Source organism: Lutjanus erythropterus, chromosome 16 (assembly GCF_056507025.1).
Source record: "Lutjanus erythropterus isolate fLutEry1 chromosome 16, fLutEry1.hap2, whole genome shotgun sequence".
In the NCBI taxonomy this organism is placed as follows: Eukaryota; Metazoa; Chordata; class Actinopteri; order Lutjaniformes; family Lutjanidae; genus Lutjanus; species Lutjanus erythropterus.
Genome location: NC_139332.1, coordinates 30,996,797 through 31,017,759, shown reverse-complemented (window position 1 = coordinate 31,017,759; position 20,963 = coordinate 30,996,797). Strand labels below are relative to the sequence as shown.

The window sequence follows — 20,963 nt, the reverse complement described above, 5'->3', positions numbered from 1 at the left end:
TCGGTTGATTAGGTTTCTTTTATTTCAATTGGATGTTTCTTCATATAATTCAAGATATTTTTTATCACACTCATTAAAAAAAGAAATATGAGGACCCCATGGATGTTGGTTCTTTAATAAAAAGGGGCGTCAAGATTACCAATGCAAGACCCGGGCAGGCTGCAGTGCACTGTCATGGGGTGATACTGTGGGAGGTGGGATGGATGTGTTGGTGGGGAAAACTAGCTGCTTCAGAGTCAGACTCAGAGAGACTCGTAACACTGGAATGAAGCTGCAGTCAGACCGAATTTCACCCGGTGGAATTTGCTTAAAAAGAAGCTGCAGGAGCTAGCAACAGTAGCCCCATATAGTTGTAAATTATACAGTGTTTTATAGAACATTTTAGGGCAGGTTCACACCAAAAGGTCCCATTCCTGAATCAAACCAATGCCAGGGTGACATTGATTTTTTTTCAGTTTTCATGTGGTGGAAATATCAGATTATTGGTCAAACAGTCAGTGGATAAAAAGACAACAAAACCGTCCTAATTTCTACCTGGATATTGTACATCATGGAGCACCGTCAGGTTTTGATCATGTTGGTGTTGATCTGGAGCGACCTTAAAGGAACGCACATATGAATGTCTCGAAGACAGCAGGTGATAATTCAATAAATGCAGGCATTTGTGTGAGGAAGACGCTCTTAAAATGTTTTTTTTTGTTTTTTTTTTAAATTGATGAAAGGGGACATAAAACAGTACGCTTCTGTGATTGGTTCAAATTGTTTTCACACCAGATATTAAAAGCTCCAGAGTTCACTTGACAGCGGATCAGAGAGTGTTTGTTTCGTCCGCACCTAAGTTCAAGTGCATTGTTCACACTTAACCAAACTGTACCAAGGGTGGAGAACGCTCCAGGGCTCAGTTAAACCGGACTAAACAAGGCTGATGTGAACACGCCCGTACAGTCAGTACTCTCTGTCAAGCAGCATCCTTCTTCTCCACTGCTTTATTTATTTCAGTGCAAGATTATCAACAACCAGTACTTCCTGTATGGACACTGGAGTGCCTAAAAGGTCAATGTTCAAACAGTGTCCTGCCTAGAAAAGAATGGGGAGCAAAATATGATCTGACTGCGCCATGAGCTGCATTTTCACTGCATGGTACAGCTTGACTTGACTCGACTCTGCTGTGCTTGCTCTTTTACGGTCTTCCATTACGGATAGTGGCTGGTGCTCTTTTTGTTTTTTTTGTTTTTTGATATCATCATGATCAAGGTTCAAAGTGAGTTGAGCAAATACTAAAAGGTGAAAACACTGCAGACACAGGACATCCTGCACAAACTGGCATTTTTACATAGCCAAGCTGAGATCAGCAGCACCTACATTTTTTTAATACACTCAAAACTGGCAGCTTGCAAAGTGCAGGTCATATTACGACCACCATCCCTTCCTATACTCCTTAATAAGAGTAGCTTAGCTCTTTTTTTTGTGTGTAGTGAGTGAGAGAGAGAGTGTAACAGTGTATGTAGCAGACAAGAGGGAAAGGTGAGTAGTGAAGTTGTCACTGTGGCAGTAAATATACAGTGAATAAAGTTTGCAGCTTCTCAAGACAAAACTGTGTGTGTGTGTTGTTTCCCATTCAGCCCTGCCTACATTACGGAAGTACTATCTGCAGTGGAAAAAGGAACAAGTACCACAAAAAGAGTAGAGTCGAGTCAAACTGTCCCACATAGTGGAAATACGCCTTTTGTGTGATCACTGACAGCAGCATGTAGGTGTTAACCTGCTTATGTGACTCCATCTCATTGTTGCATTTCCAGTAAATGTCTTACAAACTGACACAGCAATGAAAGAGGGAGAGGCGTGGCAGTGAGAGCAATGATGTGACAGCTGGAAAAAAAAACAAAAAAAAAACAAGGTTTAAGCAAAATGAGGTAAAAGTGGAGAAGAATTGAGGTTGTGTGGAGGCATCAGACAGAAGTTGTTTAAATAAAACCAAAGGGAATGTACTGTGTGAGTGTTTCTCCCTCCGAAAGGCTAAGACTTATGAGTGCGAGGACTTCGTAATGTTATCATCAAATCATTGTGTGTATGACTGCTGTTGGGTTAGACCGCATGGAGAAGCATGTGTATAGTTTAGTGGTGTGGATCAAATCATTATTATTATCAAATGTATGCGTGTGTTTGTTATTTCCTCGATGTACAGTATGTGAAAGAGGGGGTGCTCATGGCTGTTTCCTGTGGGAGAATGGCAGATCAGGGGTGAGAGGTCAGTGTCTCGGGGGGGGGAGGGGGTCACAGTGGGGATGAGGTGAGGTCAGATTCGGGGCAAATGCTTCTCGATAAATTCCTTTACAGCCACCATCTCCTGCAAAAGAGCAAAAAAGAGAGTTGATGAAAATAAAGTTAAAAGTTTAACAAGTTCTGAGATTTATATCTGTTCCTTAGAGGATAAATGTGATGTTTTTCCACTCTATTTTCCCATGTTTTTTTTTTTTAATCTAAAGCCCTGTTCCCCGTGATTTTTTTTTTATTGGGTTATTATTGTGCAAATCAGATCAACAGAATAAAAACTCTTAAATGACTGACTATAACACACACACAAACCACAGTGGTACAGTACCGTAGCAGAGGAGGTGTGTTGGAGCCCTGGGTAGGTTTTGAAGGTGACCATACTAGGGTGGACTATGGTTTTGAGTTTATCTGATGTCATGGCACCAAACTGCAATGGGATCATGCAGTCTACCTCACCGTGGCACTGTAGGATCGGGAGGTCCTTGTTGCCGTTCGACGCCTGCAGGACAGACACAAAGCAGACTCAGATGATGCCCCACAGTATGCCGGCAACATGTGAAGATCTTTTTCTTTTGGTTTGGGGAAACGTTAAGGCTACATCCACACATTTTTTGTGTCAGGTATGGGAAGAGGTCTGCCTTTTTTATTACACAACAAAAGACAAAAATATGACTTTAAACCAACTACAATTTTCGGTAAGCAAATGAGACTAAAATTAACATAAAATTCATGTGAAAATTAACACTTGAATGGTCATGTTATATGCACTAACAGGAATATTAATATGGACGGAGATTACTTCTCAGATGTCTTAAAAGACTTGTGCGGACAGAGACAGTTTTTGTTTCAAAATAAAAATAAGTTATGTTAAAAATGTGGAAAATGTTTAATATGAAAAATAAAGCAGTCCAGGTTTGAACTGAGGAGGCAGAAGAGCCATAAAACTGTGACTGTACCGATGGGAAAGTCCTGTGAAGTGGTAGCCAGCAACTGAGGGCCACAACGCCAGCCAGCTGATGCTGGCATGTCAAGGCGGTATACAAGGACAAAGCTCCACCCTGAAGACAAACGGACAGAGAGATAGAGGTTTATTATTTCTTGATATATTGTGTGATAAATATCAAACTGTTGTGGAACAATGCTAAGATGTCATGTCCTACCTGAGAGAAGCCACCAAGTATTATGCGGTGTGGGGGTATCCCATTTTTGGCCTCATGTTCGATTATGGCCTTGACTAAAAGAAAGAAAGAACAAATATTCAACAGATCAGAGAGATTACATATAATGCAGAAACCCTTCAGATGTTATTGAGTAAAGAGTGAGCAGATAGTTCTGTGCTAACTTGGCTCACTGTGCAGAATACATCGAGCAAGGCACGTCGTTTTTTGTGGGTTAGCGTGGTGAGTACAGATAAACAAAATGTGATCATGCATGTCACTTTCAGGATTGGTTTCACAGTTTTAATCTGTGCTGAGAGGAGCTGTTGTGCTCTCTGACCACTAGGAGGCGCCTCTGATCTTCAGTACATTTCTGGCTGTTAGGAGCTAAAGATTAGCTAAAAACTGGCCTGGGTGTGCCTCAGATGAATTACTTTGTACAAAGTGTCAACCATTTAAAGGCAAATGTGTTCATAGCTATCATGAAAAGCAATACTTAAAGATGGGGTGGAAATGAGGCGTAATAATCATGTAAATACAGGTATAACAGCACACACTTTGAGATACTGTCCCCTCTAACACATTCATAGAGTTGTAATCAAAAGCTTGATCCCTGAACCACACACCTGGCCAATCAGTGATCAGAGCAGGTGTGAATGCTGGACTGTCAGACGTCGTTTGATTATCAGACAAGCAGGCCGTTTGAGGCATGCTGACACCTCGTCTTCAGAACAGAACAGGAGTTTCTGTATTTTTTTGGGCTGAAAATAAAAAGCGATGGTGGTTTTTCCATTGTTCCTGTTCGACTCTGGAAGCCTCCCAGAAAGTCTCTGAGAAGACGACTGCAAATCTTTAAAAAGCGGCTTGACCTCATATTCTTTTCTCGATTTCAAAAAGTTAGATTTTACGGTTTGGTCAATTTATTCTGCTTCTTTTATTCAAACGGTCTTCTCTTTCTCTTTTATCATCCCACATTGTGTTTTCTTCCTCCTGAAAAGCACTTTACAATTTCTGTTCTGAAAAAATGCGTCATGAATAAAAGTTTACTTGCTGTAAAAATACTAGAAAATAAACTAATAAGCTTTCCTGGCATGTCATTTGCCGTTTAACTGTAGAATGAAACAGGAATAACAGTGTAAAGTGAAATGTGATAAAGGTCCTCAGACAGATATTGATTTTCATAGGATTAGGCTGCCAACATTTCCCTATTTTTCTTTTCACCCAAAAATCCTGTGAAAAGACCAAAACCAACAATGTATTGATCCCATGAAAAACGTACTGTCTGGGTATCTAAAGTCTGATATATTGCATTCTTTTTGAGCCACAGAGCTTCATTGTTTGTCCAAAAACTTTGAAAAACAAATCAGTGAATCTCAACTTTACCCTGGATGACACGTTCCTTCATTATGATGAAGACAGGAACTGTAGTTTATTTTGGCTCAAACATACTCCCTCCAATGTACGTCAAATACTCACCAAAGCACCAAATGTGTCTTAATCCACGACTGAAAATAGTTCCCTAATAAATGAACTATTTACTCCTGTTTAGAGCTGTAACCATTAATTAATCGATTATCAAATTAATCATTAACTATTTTGATAATCAATTAATCAGTCTGACTAATTGTACAAGAAAAAAATCGAAATTCTCTGATTCCAGCTTCTCAAATGTGAATATTTTTTGATTTCTTTACTCTTTAATGACAGTGACATCTTAGGCTTTGGAAAACACTAATTGATATTTTTCATTTTATTTATTCATTCATGGATCAAGCAACTATTATTCAATGAATCCAGAAAATAATCAACGAATTAATCGACTCTGACAGTAATCATTAGTTGCAGCTCTGCTACAGTTTGCATAAAAATTTGCTACAGTGTGCAGCTGTTTAAGCATTTTTCTTAAAATTAAAATGAAACTACACATTTTTAAAGTTTAAGGTCTTCAGTAGGAACCAACAGGCTTGGAGTTATGTGCCACAGACAAGGTAGGAAAGACAGATATTATTAAGACACAGACTAACACACTGCTGCTTTTTATCTTTTCACGTGAAATAAAAATATCAATGACTGCAGTTTTGTCCTTAAAAGCTGACATGATTCCCTAATAAACCAGCATTAAAACATTGAACTCACTGTCTTCTGCTGCCTTCTTGATTCCAGATTCATCCTCCGGGGATTCGGGGTTGAGACCCTTGAGGTCAAACCTGCACACATGCAAAGGCGAGCGTTTAAGGAAATCAACAGACACAATCACAGTATTGTCAATGACAATATGGGAGCCTTTGGAGGTTTCCAGGGAAACAATAGCAGCCAGTGTTGGGCTAAAAAGCTGTCTCTTTCATCACGCCAACTCACCACGCGGGCATCATCGAATTCATGTTGAGAGTGACGGGAATTGGGGGCCTGCAGGGGGGAAAAAACAAGGAGAGAAACGAAAACATGAAAGTCAGTGTGGGAGATCAGCAGCAGCCGGGAGCTAAATGTTGATTAAGTCACTCAACAAGACATTCGGCACAATATGTGATAGATAAACTATTTTTCTGAAGCTGCTTTTGCATTCTGACAGGCAAAGCTGTATATTTGTTTTACTGGTTAAAGGGATAGTCATCATTTTTTGAAGTTTGGTTGTATGAATTACTCATGTATTGTCAGTGTATTATCCATAAACAAATATATAAAAAGATGCCACACTGGCCATAATGGTCCTGTCAAGACTGGCCTATGAACAAATACATTTAACCAGTGGAGCTGCAGTGTTTCTGGATAAAAAGCACAATAATGCTTACATTTCTCAATTTCAACATTTAACAAGAAAGTCTTCAGACCTTCTTGAGCATGTAGGGCTGCACAATTTGAAATCATAATATAGCTTTGTGCAATTTTCAAATCACAGGAGGTGCAATACTTGTTAAAGGCAAAATATGTGTCAAAAAACTTTTAAATTCATGAATATTGTGAGGCAAAAACGTCCTGTCCTACCTAGTATGTTACAGATTCCGGCAAAAAAAAACAAACACACACCACAGTCATTTTGACATATTTTTCAATCAAAATAAGAATAATGATGTAAAAATTATCATTATGCTTAATATAGCAAATCATATCACAATTGCAATATCAGTCGCACTTAGATATTTCTTCAAAATTGTTCAGCCCTAGGGGCTACTGGATTAGTTGGTCATTTTGAGTAATTCTTTAAGAGAAAAAGTCCAAATTCTCTGATTTCAGCTTCTCAAATGTGACAATTTTCTGTTTTTTTTTGTAACACCTTTATGCAAAGTAAATATCTTTGGGTTGTGGACAAAACAAGAAATCGGAGAATCACTGCTTTTTCCACCATTTTTCACTTTTTTTTTTTTTTTTTTTACATTTTATGAACTAAACATCTAATTGATTAATTAAGCAAATGATCGACTCATAAATAAACTGAGAAAATAATCATTAGTTGCACCCCTAACATTGACCTACAACCACATTTCAAATAATCTAAATTATCCCTTTAATGTTGTACTTTACTCTCTTCAACCACACAAAGAAAAAGATGTTACTTTTCCTCCCTGCAGACGAGTGACAGTCTTGGAGGCATAAAATATGACAGAAGGATCAGAGTTAAAAAAAAAAAAAAAAAAAGGACTTACGCATGGGGGCAGATGAGCTTGATGTGAGGCAGCTGGATCCCTTTCAAACTGTCTGCCCACCCGTGCCTGACAGAAAACAGAGAAAGAAACTCTTTGTTTCTAATCCAGTTTCAGCGAAATGACTAATATGCAGCACATCAAACTCAAACATGGTTATGATGTATAATACAGTTTTAGCACCACATGTTCTCACTTGTACACATGTTAAAATCATTTGCACTTGAGGTACAATTCAGCACTTCAGAGAAAAACATCCACCAGAGGGGATATTTGTAGATGCATTGACAAAATTTGACATCTGATCGAATGAATCACCCAACAACAAGTGCTGATTTGAGAGGCTTTTACATCAGTCATTCATCATGTTGTCAGTGGTGTATTATGAAGTTAAACTACACGCTTAGTGTGGGCATCAATTATCATATTTACACTTCACTATCTACTTCATGCATCTGTGGCAGCTTGAATTTTTAATCTGATTTTGAAAACATAAATCCAGAATTTCAGAAATACTGAAGTCATGAGCTTCACAACACAACCTCACACACTTCAAACATTTTTTGATCAACCACAAAAGAAAACAGAAAAAGAAAACATTGCAAGTTTTTTCCAAAATTATGTAGAAAACATAGCCGCACCTCTATACTGATGCTGCTCTCATAAATGTTTAAATAATGATTATGCATTAATGAACAGGCATGCTTTTAAGTTTAAAACATCACTCACCCTGTGTCTCCCAGCCCATGAAGGAAGATCACCTGCAGCACAGATAAAACAAAAAACAGTGGTTTGACATTCAGAATTTTTATTTCTTATTCATATAATTCCCACAAAAACTGGGAAGATTTCCTAACAAACAAAACATTACAGTTTCTGATAGTGATCAAAGGCACAGACTGCTGAAGGGAGGAAACCTGTAAACAATATTTTCAGTTCCATCGTGCACTTTTCAGACACATTCAAAATAACATAAAACTCTTTGAACTTCAAGACAATTTATCACATTGCATCAATCTTGTAGTACACCATGTACTACTCATAAGTGTGTGCACTTGTTCCAAAACAGAGAAGCAGGTGCCAATCTCCCATTCCTGCCAAGATAAGCTCTCACTGCCAGTTTCCACACACGCTGCTCCCCGCAGAGAAACCATGAAAGGGAATAACAACAATTCAGAAAGCGGCCAATTCACCGCTCGCTGGCTGGAAATCAGTGACTCAGCTGTCTTTGCAGAGATCAAAACACTTTGCCTCCATGTAGGGTTTGAGACGAGGCTCAGAGCTTTGATCCTGGTGCTGGACAAATCCCCGCACTGTACCTGAACACAGCTCGTTTCATTGTTACACTCAGATCCAGCCGAGTATCCACACAATGTGTCTGCTCACTGTATTGTACCTGTTACACCTCCTGCTACAGGTGCAGCTACAGGTGTGCTGAGGAAAAGTGTTTATTATAATTCAGTAAAATGCTACAAATCATAAGGATTTTTTTCTAAAGGATGAGATCTTTCACTGATTTAAATGGCCGAATCAAACCAAAGTCACATAATAACACAAACACTAACCAAAAGATCTGCAACTCCTGTGTTCTGCAAGTTAAACTTACTGTTCTTGTCAAAGGAGACTAGCGAATTTGGAGAGTGTTATAACAGCTTCACTTTCCTGTTGGAAAAGGTGGTGAAAATATTCTAAATATAACAAACACTTAAAGGAGAAATCCGTTATATATTTACTGTAATAAATCATAATTATAATGGAGTCTGGCAGGCAGTGAGACAGGCAGTCACTCAACTCAAGCTCCAGAGTGTGTATTTACAGGAAAACTGGCTTAATTTTCCATTGACAGACAACTGACAGTTATAAACGTAAGACTCATCATCACTTGTTAGTCAAATTATAATGTTGCACTCGTCTTGCACTCCTATCTGAGCTACCTCAAGTCTGGGGAGGAGGTGAAGGGAGGAAACAACTCGCGTCAATCATAGACTGCATATTAAAGGAGCTATATGCAGAAATTGCACTTGCAAACATGAGTACAGCTGTCCAAATAGCATGCTGGAGTCATAGACTGTATATTAAATAGATTGAGATCCCATTTAATATAGAATCTATGGTTGAAGCGAGTGTTTTTCCCCACCCACTTCTCCCCAGAGGCAAGGAAGCTCATGCAGGCTGCAGGAGCTCTGCAGGAGTCAAGATGCGTGCAAAATCACAAATTGACAATAACAAGCAACAATGAGTCTCTGTCAGTTGTCTGTCGATGTAAAGCTGAACCCATTATCTTGGAGACGGATTGCAGGGACGGCCAGACTCTCTATTTTGCTCAATTTTATTGTGATAAACATCTATGCCTTCTGAAAGATTATTTATGATGTCTTACGACTCATAAGCAGACACTTACTCATTTGCCGAACATTCGTCATTAATTTGAACTCAAATCAATGTGAAACATGCAAACAAAAACAGTTAATCTGGCCCAGAATGGAAATTCCAAAGGCGGACACTGCAGCTGCAGTGCTGATGTCAGAGAAGTGAGTGTTTCAACTTAACATGTTTCCTTGATCTCTGATGACATATCATGGTCATTTTATGATTTATAACAGTAAATATATTACAGAATTCAAGGATTTCATCCAATTAAATGTACTGTCAGTCACAATTCTTGGATGTGCAATTGCTACAATAAACTCATACTGATTTTTTTAGGTGTATAAAACACATTTTGCTGCCAACTCTGTCCACAACAGTACATTGCTTAGCCTCCAACACCAGTACTCCTCCTGCTTCTCCAAACTGGAGGTGTGTTGACACCATCTCCTTTAATTAATAAACTGACTAGGAATAAATACCTTGTGCAATCTCACTTCAAAAAACCCGAACCATCCCTTTAATATCAAGTGCTATGATTGTGTGCAGTGATTTTGTTTAATGCACGAGGAAGTCAAACTCAAATGGCTGACATCGGCTGAAAGAGTAAAGGGACAGGCAGCTTCAAGGCTACATGTTCCATGTTTGATGACTGTATCCTGGAGCCAGACATCAAGATCTATCCTCAACTGCTTGGTAATTATAAGATGTTTTTGTGTCTTCACTCACCGCCGCGGTCTCCTTCTCCATCCCGGGCACCGTCACAGCCTCGGCGAGCAGCGGCACAGACATGTTGTTGCCACACATACACTGTAGGAGGTGCTGAGGAGAGGACAAAAACAGAAGAGGTCAGCTGACAGATTGCACACTGTCTAACGACATAAATATGTTGTCATGTGCACTGGGACCAAACAAAAAAACTTAATTTAACTTGATATTTCACTTTTAACTATTTGCTAAATTCCCCCTTCAAACTAACCTTTAGACTGTTCACAGTAAAATTAAAAAAAAGTCTACTAAAACTTTACTGCACGTCTTTCAGTCCTGTGGCTGTAGAGAGATTAGTCAAGGCGCTAATGGAGCATTTTCTGGATGATAAATGTTTTTAATAGTTTAATAAAATAGATATCAGCTTGCACAATAATCTAGCAGTCTACTTTGCGTCTAATGAACCAGCCCGAGGCTCTGCAGACATTCGATCACATCACATTAAATTGGGGAACGCTTGTTTTCTTTGGTGTCTAGATCTGCAGGACATGTGAACTGTGCAAGCTCAATAAAGCAGACAGGGACATCATCTCCAATAGAGACAATTTTTAAAATCATGTTTGTCCTCCTGCTTTAACAGTTTCAGTCTGATTTACACTCTCCTGAACGATGTGCTCTGATTGTCCAGCTGCAAAAAGAGAGCAATTTCTAGAAATTATCATGCTGTTCAATGTTCAGTAGGACACAGCTTTCCATTATTACTCAGAATGATGAGTTTTGTGAACAGTGAGTCATGACTGTCTGAGGTTATATTGTAGCCCTGTTTTTTGCCTGACAGGCTGCCACTGATCAGTAAAGGGTGTTATGATTAATCAACTAATAGTCGTTTGCCTATAAAATGTCAGAAAATGGTGAAAAATGTTGATAAATGTTTCCCAAAGCCCGAGGTGACGTCCTAAAATGTCTTGTTTTGTCCACAACCTAAAGGCATTCAGTTAACTGTCAGAGGGCAAAACAAGCCAGAAAATATGCACATTTAAGAAACTAGAATAAGATAATTTTGACTTTTTGCATTGAAAAAAATACTAAAACTGATTAATCTATTATCAGAAAGGTTGGCAATTAATTTAATAATCGATTAATCGTGGCAGATCTAGAAACAATCAATTATCACTATCAATAGTTGGCAACTAATTTTCTTTTTACAGCTCTACTGTGCAATAGCAATATTTCCCCACCTGTAACTGTGTAATTTCAGCCAAGTCTTTTCTTGCTTTATATAAATAAATATATTTCTCATGTTTGTCTCGTTTATTTATTAATTATATCTTCTGTTTTATTGATGCTTCTGCTATTGTGCTATCTCCCTTTTTATCCCATTTTGCTGCTGTAACACTGCAAATTCCCCTTTTATGGGATTAACAAAGGATTATCTTATGTCTCTTCTTATTGAAACATGTTTATTACAATTCTCTTCCTCCAAAGCTGTTCACAAAAGCCAAAAGCCTCTGGAATATATTCAGATTCTGAAACGAGTAAAGCTTATTCCACACAGACACAGTAACAGGCCAGTGTACAGCCTGTGGTGTCTGTCATGTCGTCTTTTTGACATCAGCAGTGACAATGAACAGCTCACCCTGACAGTTACGACTCTGGCCGGTTATCAGCGCAGCCATTCAGTCTGACATTCAGACAACAAAGCTGAACATACCACTTATACACACAAACACATAATGAACCCACAACAGCAGTCATGAGGTATGTGTTTGTGTGAGTCGGGCAGGTTTCTGTAGTCAGCAAGTGGCGGGACTCATTAACTAAATGAAACACACTCCCTCCCCTCCTGTACTGTGCTCTGTAAACCAGCCGCAGACGTCCATCCGTCTGCACCGTGAGTCAGCCGTCGATAACAAGCATGAGATCAGGTTTTACAGTAAAGTCAAGCAGTAAAAGCCTTAGCTCCTTGATGCCCTTCAACTTTCTAATGATGTGGGGCAGGACAAAGCAAGGCGGGCCGGGCGCGTCGGGTCAGACGGTGTGCTGAGCTGTCTGATTGGTAAACAGGCAATGAGGAGACAGGGGAAATGTCTAAAACACAAAGGTTAATGTGTAAACCTTGAGCGGGATTGTTCTTCACGGGTGTTAGAAGTCCACCTTTGTTATGACCGAGCCTGTGGCCTGTTTGTTTGCTCTTTGGCAGGTGACAAATTATCATCTGAAGGTCATACTCACAGCTAAAATACGTGGAAGTGGACGGTAAATGTGTGATTTAACAGCCCAAATTGTGGACAAAAGAAGGTTGTTTTTGCCCTGCATCCTGACCCTTGATAAATGAGTAATAGTTAAATAATAACTGGGCAGGGTTAAATACCAGGAAATAGTCTCTTTCAGCGCTGAACAAAGTTCTGGTATGAAGGATCATTTCCACGTTTAATGTTTTCAGTAGAAAGTAGATTTACTGTAGTACTGTTTTTAAGTATAATATTTCTGTGTTTTACTTGGGCATTTCCTTTCTCAGCTTTTAAATTAATAAAGTATTTTGATCAACAAACAATCAGGTTGAATCATTTTTTCATCAAAATGTCTAAATTCTCAGATTTCAGCTTCTCAAGTGTAAACATTTTCTTTAGTCCTTTATGACAATTCACTGAATCTCTTTGTGTTGTGGATATAACAAGACATTTGAGGATGCTTTGAAAACAATGATCAACATTTTTCACCCATTTTCTGACGTTTTATGGACCAAAGAATTAATCAACTAAAAGAGAAAATGATCAGATTAATCGATAATGAAAATAACTATTGGTTGCAGCCCTAACTTCATTTTATGCTTTATGATTCTTACTTGACTTCATTTAAGAGGAAACTATTGTCCCTTTTTACACCACTACATTTATTTACCAGCTCAGGATGTTCCAATACCAATATCAGAAATGCCTGCGTAGCCTAAAATGCTGAAAAGGGGATGGGCAAGTAAGCAAGTCCACCACCACATGCACCAATCTGATATCACGCAATTTATTAGCTTCAAAATGGGACCCCGTTTGCATGCAAAAATACAATTTTAAATTAATTGTTGCCGAGCCGCAGATAGATGTCCTGGCCTACGCAGGAAGTTACATTCTATAGACTGAAGAAAACATCTTTGTTTGCCCCAGAACCCTGCAATTAAATTATTTTTCAAAATCATTTAGTCCTACCATAAGCCATTTTCTAAGAAGAAGAATGCACAAAGTTCAGGGAGGGGAAAAAAAGGTATGAGAACATCTCTACTAAATAGAGGTGGGTGATATGGTCCTAAAATATCACAGCATTTCAGGTTATTTCTGTAAGAATGATATTCTTGATGATGTGACCATATAGCGATAAATATTTTTGATTTAGAACTTCCGATAGCTGTTGAGCTCTCCTTGTGGGATTTCTCAATCTCTTCAAACTCTTTGAGGTGGTGAAATTAGTTTGTTGCATTGCTCCTTTTGCTGCTACAGTCTTCTTGCACTTCTTACTGTGGTCTATTGCACATCTGTTCGTTTGTAACCAAAGCACTTCCACAGTAAAGTAACTTCTCTTTTTGTTACTTTCACTTTCAGCCACACCAGTTGTTGCCGTGCGTGACGGTGTGATGTCATTCTGTCAACAAGTCAGACAAGAATATTTCCTTTATCATGATGTGAATTTTCTTTATCATGAAAAAATCCTTACAAAATATCAATGATATGAAACAGCACACCCCTACTGCTAACAGCTATGGTTATTATAAACTCTTCAGCTTTAAACATAGACAGAAATTTGAAAAACATTATAAGCTTGTAAACCACAATGTATTGTTCAAAATTAAACCAGTTGTTCCCACCCTTTTTGACTTGGGGCCCCTCAGCACATTTGACATGTCTGAAACGTCAGCACTTTAACCAGAGTGATTTCCCCTTTAATCAGATGGTTTCATTCAAATAAATGCACACACAAATATGCGTAGTAGAACTTTGTTCTTTCATTTTCACTCCCATTAATCATCTCCTGACTGCTCAGATTTATCTTGTGAACCTTTGTCTTGAGTTGGGAACCACTGGACATAATTAACTGAATATAATGTAGTTAAAACTTGCTCCACCTCAAGCGGCTTCAGCACTAAAAAGCTGATCAGAGATTGATGCAGCAGCAACAATTATCTGATTAGTTGCCAGCTAGTTTGATCATTTGAATATTTTACCATTATCATACTAAGTTTTGATTAATCGTTTTGAGTAATTTTTCAAAAACATGTCTGATCTCAGTTTCTCAAAAGTGAATATTTTCTATTTTTTTTTAGTCCTCTATCACAGTTAAGTGAATAATCTAATAATATAAATCTAATCTAATAATAAAAACTAATAACCTTTGGGTTGTGAACAAAATAAGTTATAAAGGGCATCACTTTGAGCTTTTTGAAACAGTGCTCTACATTTTTTTTTTTTTTACCATTTTCTGGGACCAAACAACTTACTGATTAAATAAGAAAGAAAATAATCATTAGATGCATCCCAAATGTCAAATAAAATATCAGTCACATGGGACATTTTTCTGCAGAACCAATAATTTTATGTTTGATACTTTAAGTGCATTTTGTTGATACAACTTCGTCCTTTTCCTTCTCTGCTTTTGCATAAGTAAACATAACATATACATAAACATAGTACATAAATACAGGACTTTTACTACTCAAACTGCAGTACTGTTACTCTAACAAGCCTAAAAGTAGTCTGAAAGATACAAGAGAAAATGACGCAAACAAAAATGTGATGTCATTAAAATGTGCATCACAAGATGATGTGCATTCACTGTCACCAAATCATAATTCAGTGTTAAAGCCCTTTCTTATAGCAAATGTAATTTAACTGCACTCTGCATCTAGAGTGGGAACAGACAGAACCACACAGATAATATGACTAAAAGCCGACTGCACAAGACGAGGAGTGATAGAAAGAAAGAGATAATAAGAAAAGATGGAGAGGAGTGAGAGACGGAGGAGTGCAGGAACACTGGACAATCTGTTTAGGCAAGTAGGACAAACCCCAAAATAGGTAGCGTATGCAAAGAGCAGATTAATCACTTTTATACCCCTGTTTTTTCCACCTGTTATTATTCAGCAGATTAACGATGACCTGTAAAGCACCGTGTGGGTTTTCAACGCACGCTCTAAGAAACAATGGCTCACTCTCTGCGCTTCTGGAGGAGGACGGTGGTTAAAAATAGTGTCATGCTGTGTACAGGCATCTCATCCAATTTAGGTTTCTAAAAAAACAACTGAAAACACGACTTGTTCCAATAAACAAATTCAATTCAATCTATGACTTGACTCTGGAGTTTGTAACTGCATCCATCTCGTGACTGTTCCCTCCTTAAATAACCGAATGGATGCAGCAAGATCCTGATTAATGATCCCCTTATTTTCCACGACCCTTTCCCAGTAATGATGAATATTTAGCTTAGCTGAGGATGGAAACGCTCCAACTATACATTCAACTTCACTGCAGGAAGTGTTCAAAACTTAAGAGTAGAAATTTATTAGATTTTTATCATAGAGACATTGATCGTTCTCCTGTGTCAGAGAATAGTCTGTGATGACTATCTTTATTACCTGTTAGGCTAATTATGTTTTGGTTTAATTGATTGGTCTTTAAAATGTCAGAACTGATAAATACCAATTGCAAGTACCCAGAGCATGTGGGGTAGTATCTATAAATTGCTTGTTCTATCTGATAATGAGTCTAAACTCACAGAAAATGAAAATATCCAACAGAGAAAGGCAGAATATTCTCACATTTTCAATCCTGGAAGCAGTAATTATCACATTTTTGATTGAGAAATGAACCTAATAATGAACTGTGATCAAAATTCTTGCCAATTAATTCTCCGTTGATGGACTAGTTGTTTCAGCTTTAAATTGGTTCTGTTTCTGTAAGTTATTTATGAAACAAGAAAGCCAAACATTTACAGGTTAAGACTGCTAAAATGTGAGAATCCTCCGCTTTCTATGTCATGGACAAAATGAGCAATCACAAGACCTCACATTTAGCTCTGAAGACAAGTTTTACTATTTTCTTTACATTTATTAGCTAGGGCCTTTATAAAATAGGGCTGCAACTAATGATTGCTTTCATTATCAATTAATCTGTCGATTATATTCTCCAATTAGCATTGATCACTTGTTTCCAAAGCCCAAAGGGACATCCTCAAATGTTTTGTTTTGTCCACAACCCAAAGATATTGAGTTTAACAACGAGGGGTAAAAAATAGAGAAAATATTCACATCTGAGAAGCTGAAAGAAAGAATTTTGACATTTTTTAAATAAAAAAAAATGACTCAAAACAATGAATCAACTACCAAAATAATTACCTATTAGGTTAATAGTCAGTTAATAATCGAATACTCAATTCAGTTCCAATATAAAATGATTAATCGAGGAAGGAAAACAACATGCATAAGACATCTTCCTTCATAAGGCCCCTGATTCAGACAAGGAAACCTCACCCATCTCTCTACCCACCCATTTCCTGTCATCTTAATATTTTCAGCTGTCTACTATAGGAATAAAATGCCTCAAAATACTTGTGGTTACAGATTTGATTTCGGAGAGACAGACGATTAATATAAATATGGACCCTCTCAAATGATACTAATATCACCTTGCATTTTGGTCTTCATGATGTCTCGATGTAGAGTAAATGTTTTCTTGATATCAGACCTGTGTTGCAGTTAAATGATATTTATTGTGACAGAGCAGTATCAAAGCACTGTAATACAGTAATACTCCCAAATCCTGTTAGATGATTGAGTAAAAATATTGGAAAACGTAAGTCAACAGCAATTTATTAACATGATTTTGAACATTTTCAGCACATTTTAACAATACCACAAAAATAATAATAACCATAGCAGTTGGGGTGTTCCACAATAACTATAATTTTTATGATAAAAAAGGAACATATTGTAATAATGGCAATATTACAACATGTTGAGAGAATGACATCGCACTGTTACACACAGTGTTGCACCGTATACCGATACTAGAAAGGTATCCCGGTACCCAGCTATTAAAAACAACACAATACCACCTTTTACTAGTACAGATACTTTATGAATTACAGCGTTTTAATAAGAGCCGTATCGCTCCACGTGCAACAGTGGGGCTGTATGTGTGTGTGTTTTTTGTTCAGTGCTCTGTTTTCACTCGCTGCATGCTTTGGATGTGTGTGTGTGTGTGCGCGCATGCTGTTCCACGCTCTGCTTTCACTCCCTCCAGGCACTGTGGGTGCGCCAAACACTTCCCTACATTCATGGTGAGAAGCAGAACGAGAAGCATGGCTGCTAACGGGACACATGCTAGTCTTGCCGACCGGGCTGCACAAATAAACAAAATTATCAAAATCGCAATACGGCCAAGTGCAATATTCAAATCGAATTTTTTTTATGGGAAAAATGTGTGAGAAAACAGCATTATAATGAGGTTAAGTCATGTTACTGAGATGCCCTGGTCTGAGAACCTTGTTTTACCAGATGAAAGACCACATCAATAAACTTAAGTGATATCGCAATTGCAGTTTCAGTCAAAGTAACTGCAATATGATTTTTTACCATATCATGAAGCCCTATTTGCTGACCATCCACGGCTTGTTGGGCACTGCAATACCCGTCTGTAAAAGATGTTTTAAAGCCACACAGAACAAGGGAGCCAACACATCCAATTTGACAAAGCATCTCGCCGACAGACATACCGACCGCGAGCAACAGGTTGGTTAGAGAATGTGATAAATAACATAATTACAAACCCCCAAATGTAAGTCAAACGAGTGATTCATTTGGTGACAAGCAAACCTTTTCACCATCAGAGTGTGAGGAGGCAATTAAGGGTTTGTCTTTAGCTTTTTAGCTAGTTTACCAATGTGGCAAACATCTCTAATGTTAATGCAATGTTCACACTTGTAATGTTAACTTTACCATAACTTGCAAGCTGCTAAAATCAGAAAACTATGTAGATCAACAACACCAGTAAATTATCAATTTATACACAATCAGTAGTTGTAATGGTAATCATGGCATGTAGCCCACATTTTTGTACATACAGAGTGAAAACCCCCATTAATAAGGAGTTGTATTTGTGTTCAGTCTATTTTTGTGCACTGCTGTAGTGTGCATAATAATAATCCTGGCCAGACTTACAGTTACAGTCACTTATGTTTATTGTTTTTATAGGCAATCAAACTGAAATATTAAAGTTTGTATCCCAGATTCTTGTTCGACTTCATTGCTACAATAATAATGTTAATAAACTGACAACAAAACTTAGTGTAAATTCCTGTTCTCTGTTGTCATTTTATATATTATTCCATTATTTTTCCTGGTGCTTTAGGTTTTTGCCTAGGCATCATTTCAGTATCAGTATCGAGACATTTTAGGCAGATACATCAAAGTCATAATTCTGGTATCAGGACAACACTAGTTACACACAACAACAAGCATAAGTGAAAGGAAAAGTAACATTGCTACCAGCTCCTTACTGGAGGAGTTAGTTCCTAAAAGGGGAGCGATCTCAGTTGTGTGGATGTGTTGCAATACATGTACAACAAACCACAGTATAAGAAGTGCAAAGAGAATGTAATAGCAGAAGGGGACATCACAACAAACTAATTTCACCACCTCAAGCAGAAGCAACTAGTTGAGAGCTCAACAGCTATTGTGAGTTCTAACCAAAAATATCATCAGTATTTTGCTGTGTTATTAAGAATATTGTTATTGTAGAATGGCCTGACTATCATATTATTTTAGTGCGATAACTCCCACCCCTGATTATAATTTTGGTTGCTATAATCATGATATGCAATTCTCATCCCGTTTCATCTCTGGGTGTGATTCAAAAATGCATCATCCTCGCTAATCGTGATTCATATCGCAATATATGTCAAAAAGCAATGTGGTTTTTTTTTACCCTGTCGTGTAGCCCTACAGAGTAGTGTCAAACCACCAACAGTGATACCACAAATACAGTCAGATGATTGAATAATAATGTTGGAAAATGTCAGTCAACAGCAATTTCTCAGTCCTACTTTTGGGTAGGGCTGCAACTTGCCTGAAATTATTTTCATTATCAATTAATCTGAAAAATATGGATACACTAGAGTGTGGCAGTATTATGTTTTCCGAATCCACGATCAGATTTGACTTTCAATTTTACGGCCTCGATTTGATTTATTTTTCAATTTAAACACTTTTCTTTTTTAGCACTGACGGGTATGTCTTATCCAGTTTTGATACTGGGGGAATCTAGGACACAGCTTTTAATTTTGTTTCATTTTTGATTTACCTCATTTAAACTTATTTTTGATTTAAAATTCAAATTGTGACACCTGTACTGTATTAATGCTCAAAACACACTGCAACATGACATTGTGATACATACAAAGATCCGTGGCAATTGTGTTGAAATATCTTTTTCTCGAATTACTCAAACCTATTATCTAAATAGTTGGAGAGTAATTTAATAACTGATTAATCTCTGCAATGCCACATGTGAAAGGCTGGACGCAGCAAATGTTTGATATTTTTGCTTGAATACTGAGTGAAACGATTCATCAATTAATGAAACAGTTGGCAACTTATCCTCTTTTGAATGGTCGATTAATCGACTTTTTCTTGCAGCTCTACTTTTAGGTGACAGAAAGAGAGAGAAAGAAAGAAAAGAGAAAGACTGAGTGCTAATGTGTTAAAGCACATCACGAGTCTCCGTCCTGCATGACTCCAATTACATTTAAGTCAAATACAAAAAACAGTAGCATGCTGCAGTCTGTGTGTATGTGTGTGTGGACGACAAACGGCTGGACACACACACACACACACACACGGCTACTGCTGCATTCAGACAGCTCTTTGCTCAATGGCCACGGATGGCTGGCAAACAACAGGATCATATGCGGCACTGAGTGACAGGCACCCCCCTCCTCCTCCTCGTCTTCTTCCTCCCATACACACACACACACACACACACACACACACACACACACACACACTAACACCATCCACCACCAGCAGCAGCAGCAGCTAACCCTGCTCTCCTCTCCGCCCGCTGCTGGTGGAGGTTAACGACTCGGCTAAGCTAGCTGCTGTGCAAACACATCACAGTCAAACAGGGCAGTTATAACAGCTAATGACGGTAACAAATAAAAAAGAATCGGTATCGGTAGATGAAGCAGAGGAAGGTGGTGGTGGGGGTGTCGAAGAGGAAGGAGACAATGAATGGTTGAAGCTTAGCTACATCACCATCATCATCCTCATCCTCTGTAGTGATGGCATTCAGCAGTGCCAGGCAGCACTCGGGTTTAATCCCGGTTTAGCTGGCCACACACACATACACACATACACACATATACACACAATTCCCGAGGCTAGTGGTAGTAGAGCTGCTAGCTAACGGCGCACACACACATTAATTGTATTGTCTCCTGCCGGTGTCTCTCTCCGTCTACCTCAGGCGACCGTTAAAATTTAAATTCGGACCTCTAACCCGAACTGTTTCTCAGGAGACACAGTAAGCAACAAAATACTCAAATACGACTCATTTTGGACCGGGATAAAATTGTAAAGAAAACGACCGCCGCGGCCCATTAGCTCATACAAATTCATACACTCACCGCTTGCTGTCCCAGTTCTCGACGGAACGGAACTTCCGCTACTGGCCGCACACAAGCAGGGGGCGGAGCCAAAGCGTGGAGACGTCATCACCTAGCAACGCCCTGCTGCTGTAGATCACGATCACAGATGCAGCAGGTATATTATGACAGTTTA

At 38.3% G+C, this 20,963-nt stretch overlaps 1 protein-coding gene across 1 annotated transcript; it reads right to left on the bottom strand.

The window, feature by feature from the left end:
• lypla2 (lysophospholipase 2) lies at positions 1–20,867 on the bottom strand. Its single transcript, XM_084738660.1, has 10 exons — positions 20,810–20,867; positions 10,166–10,258; positions 7,799–7,830; positions 7,073–7,138; positions 5,790–5,837; positions 5,568–5,638; positions 3,435–3,508; positions 3,231–3,332; positions 2,603–2,773; positions 1–2,347 (listed from the first exon to the last, which is right to left on the bottom strand). Exons 2-10 carry the CDS (start codon positions 10,241–10,243, stop codon positions 2,297–2,299), a joined length of 693 nt encoding a protein of 230 aa, XP_084594786.1. The 5' UTR covers positions 10,244–10,258; positions 20,810–20,867; the 3' UTR covers positions 1–2,296.
• Positions 20,868–20,963: the final 96 nt, after the last annotated feature.

Bases quoted from the DNA above. Each gene is read 5' to 3' on its own strand.
- lypla2 (XM_084738660.1), bottom strand. From the start codon at position 10,243: ATGTGTGGCAACAACATGTCTGTGCCGCTGCTCGCCGAGGCTGTGACG. The intron at 5,639-5,789 runs GTGAGTTGGCGT...GCATGTGTGCAG, and splicing joins AATTCGATGATGCCCGCGTG to GTTTGACCTCAAGGGTCTCA. The intron at 2,774-3,230 runs GTACAGTCACAG...TCTGTCCTGCAG, and splicing joins TTCACAGGACTTTCCCATCG to GCGTCGAACGGCAACAAGGA.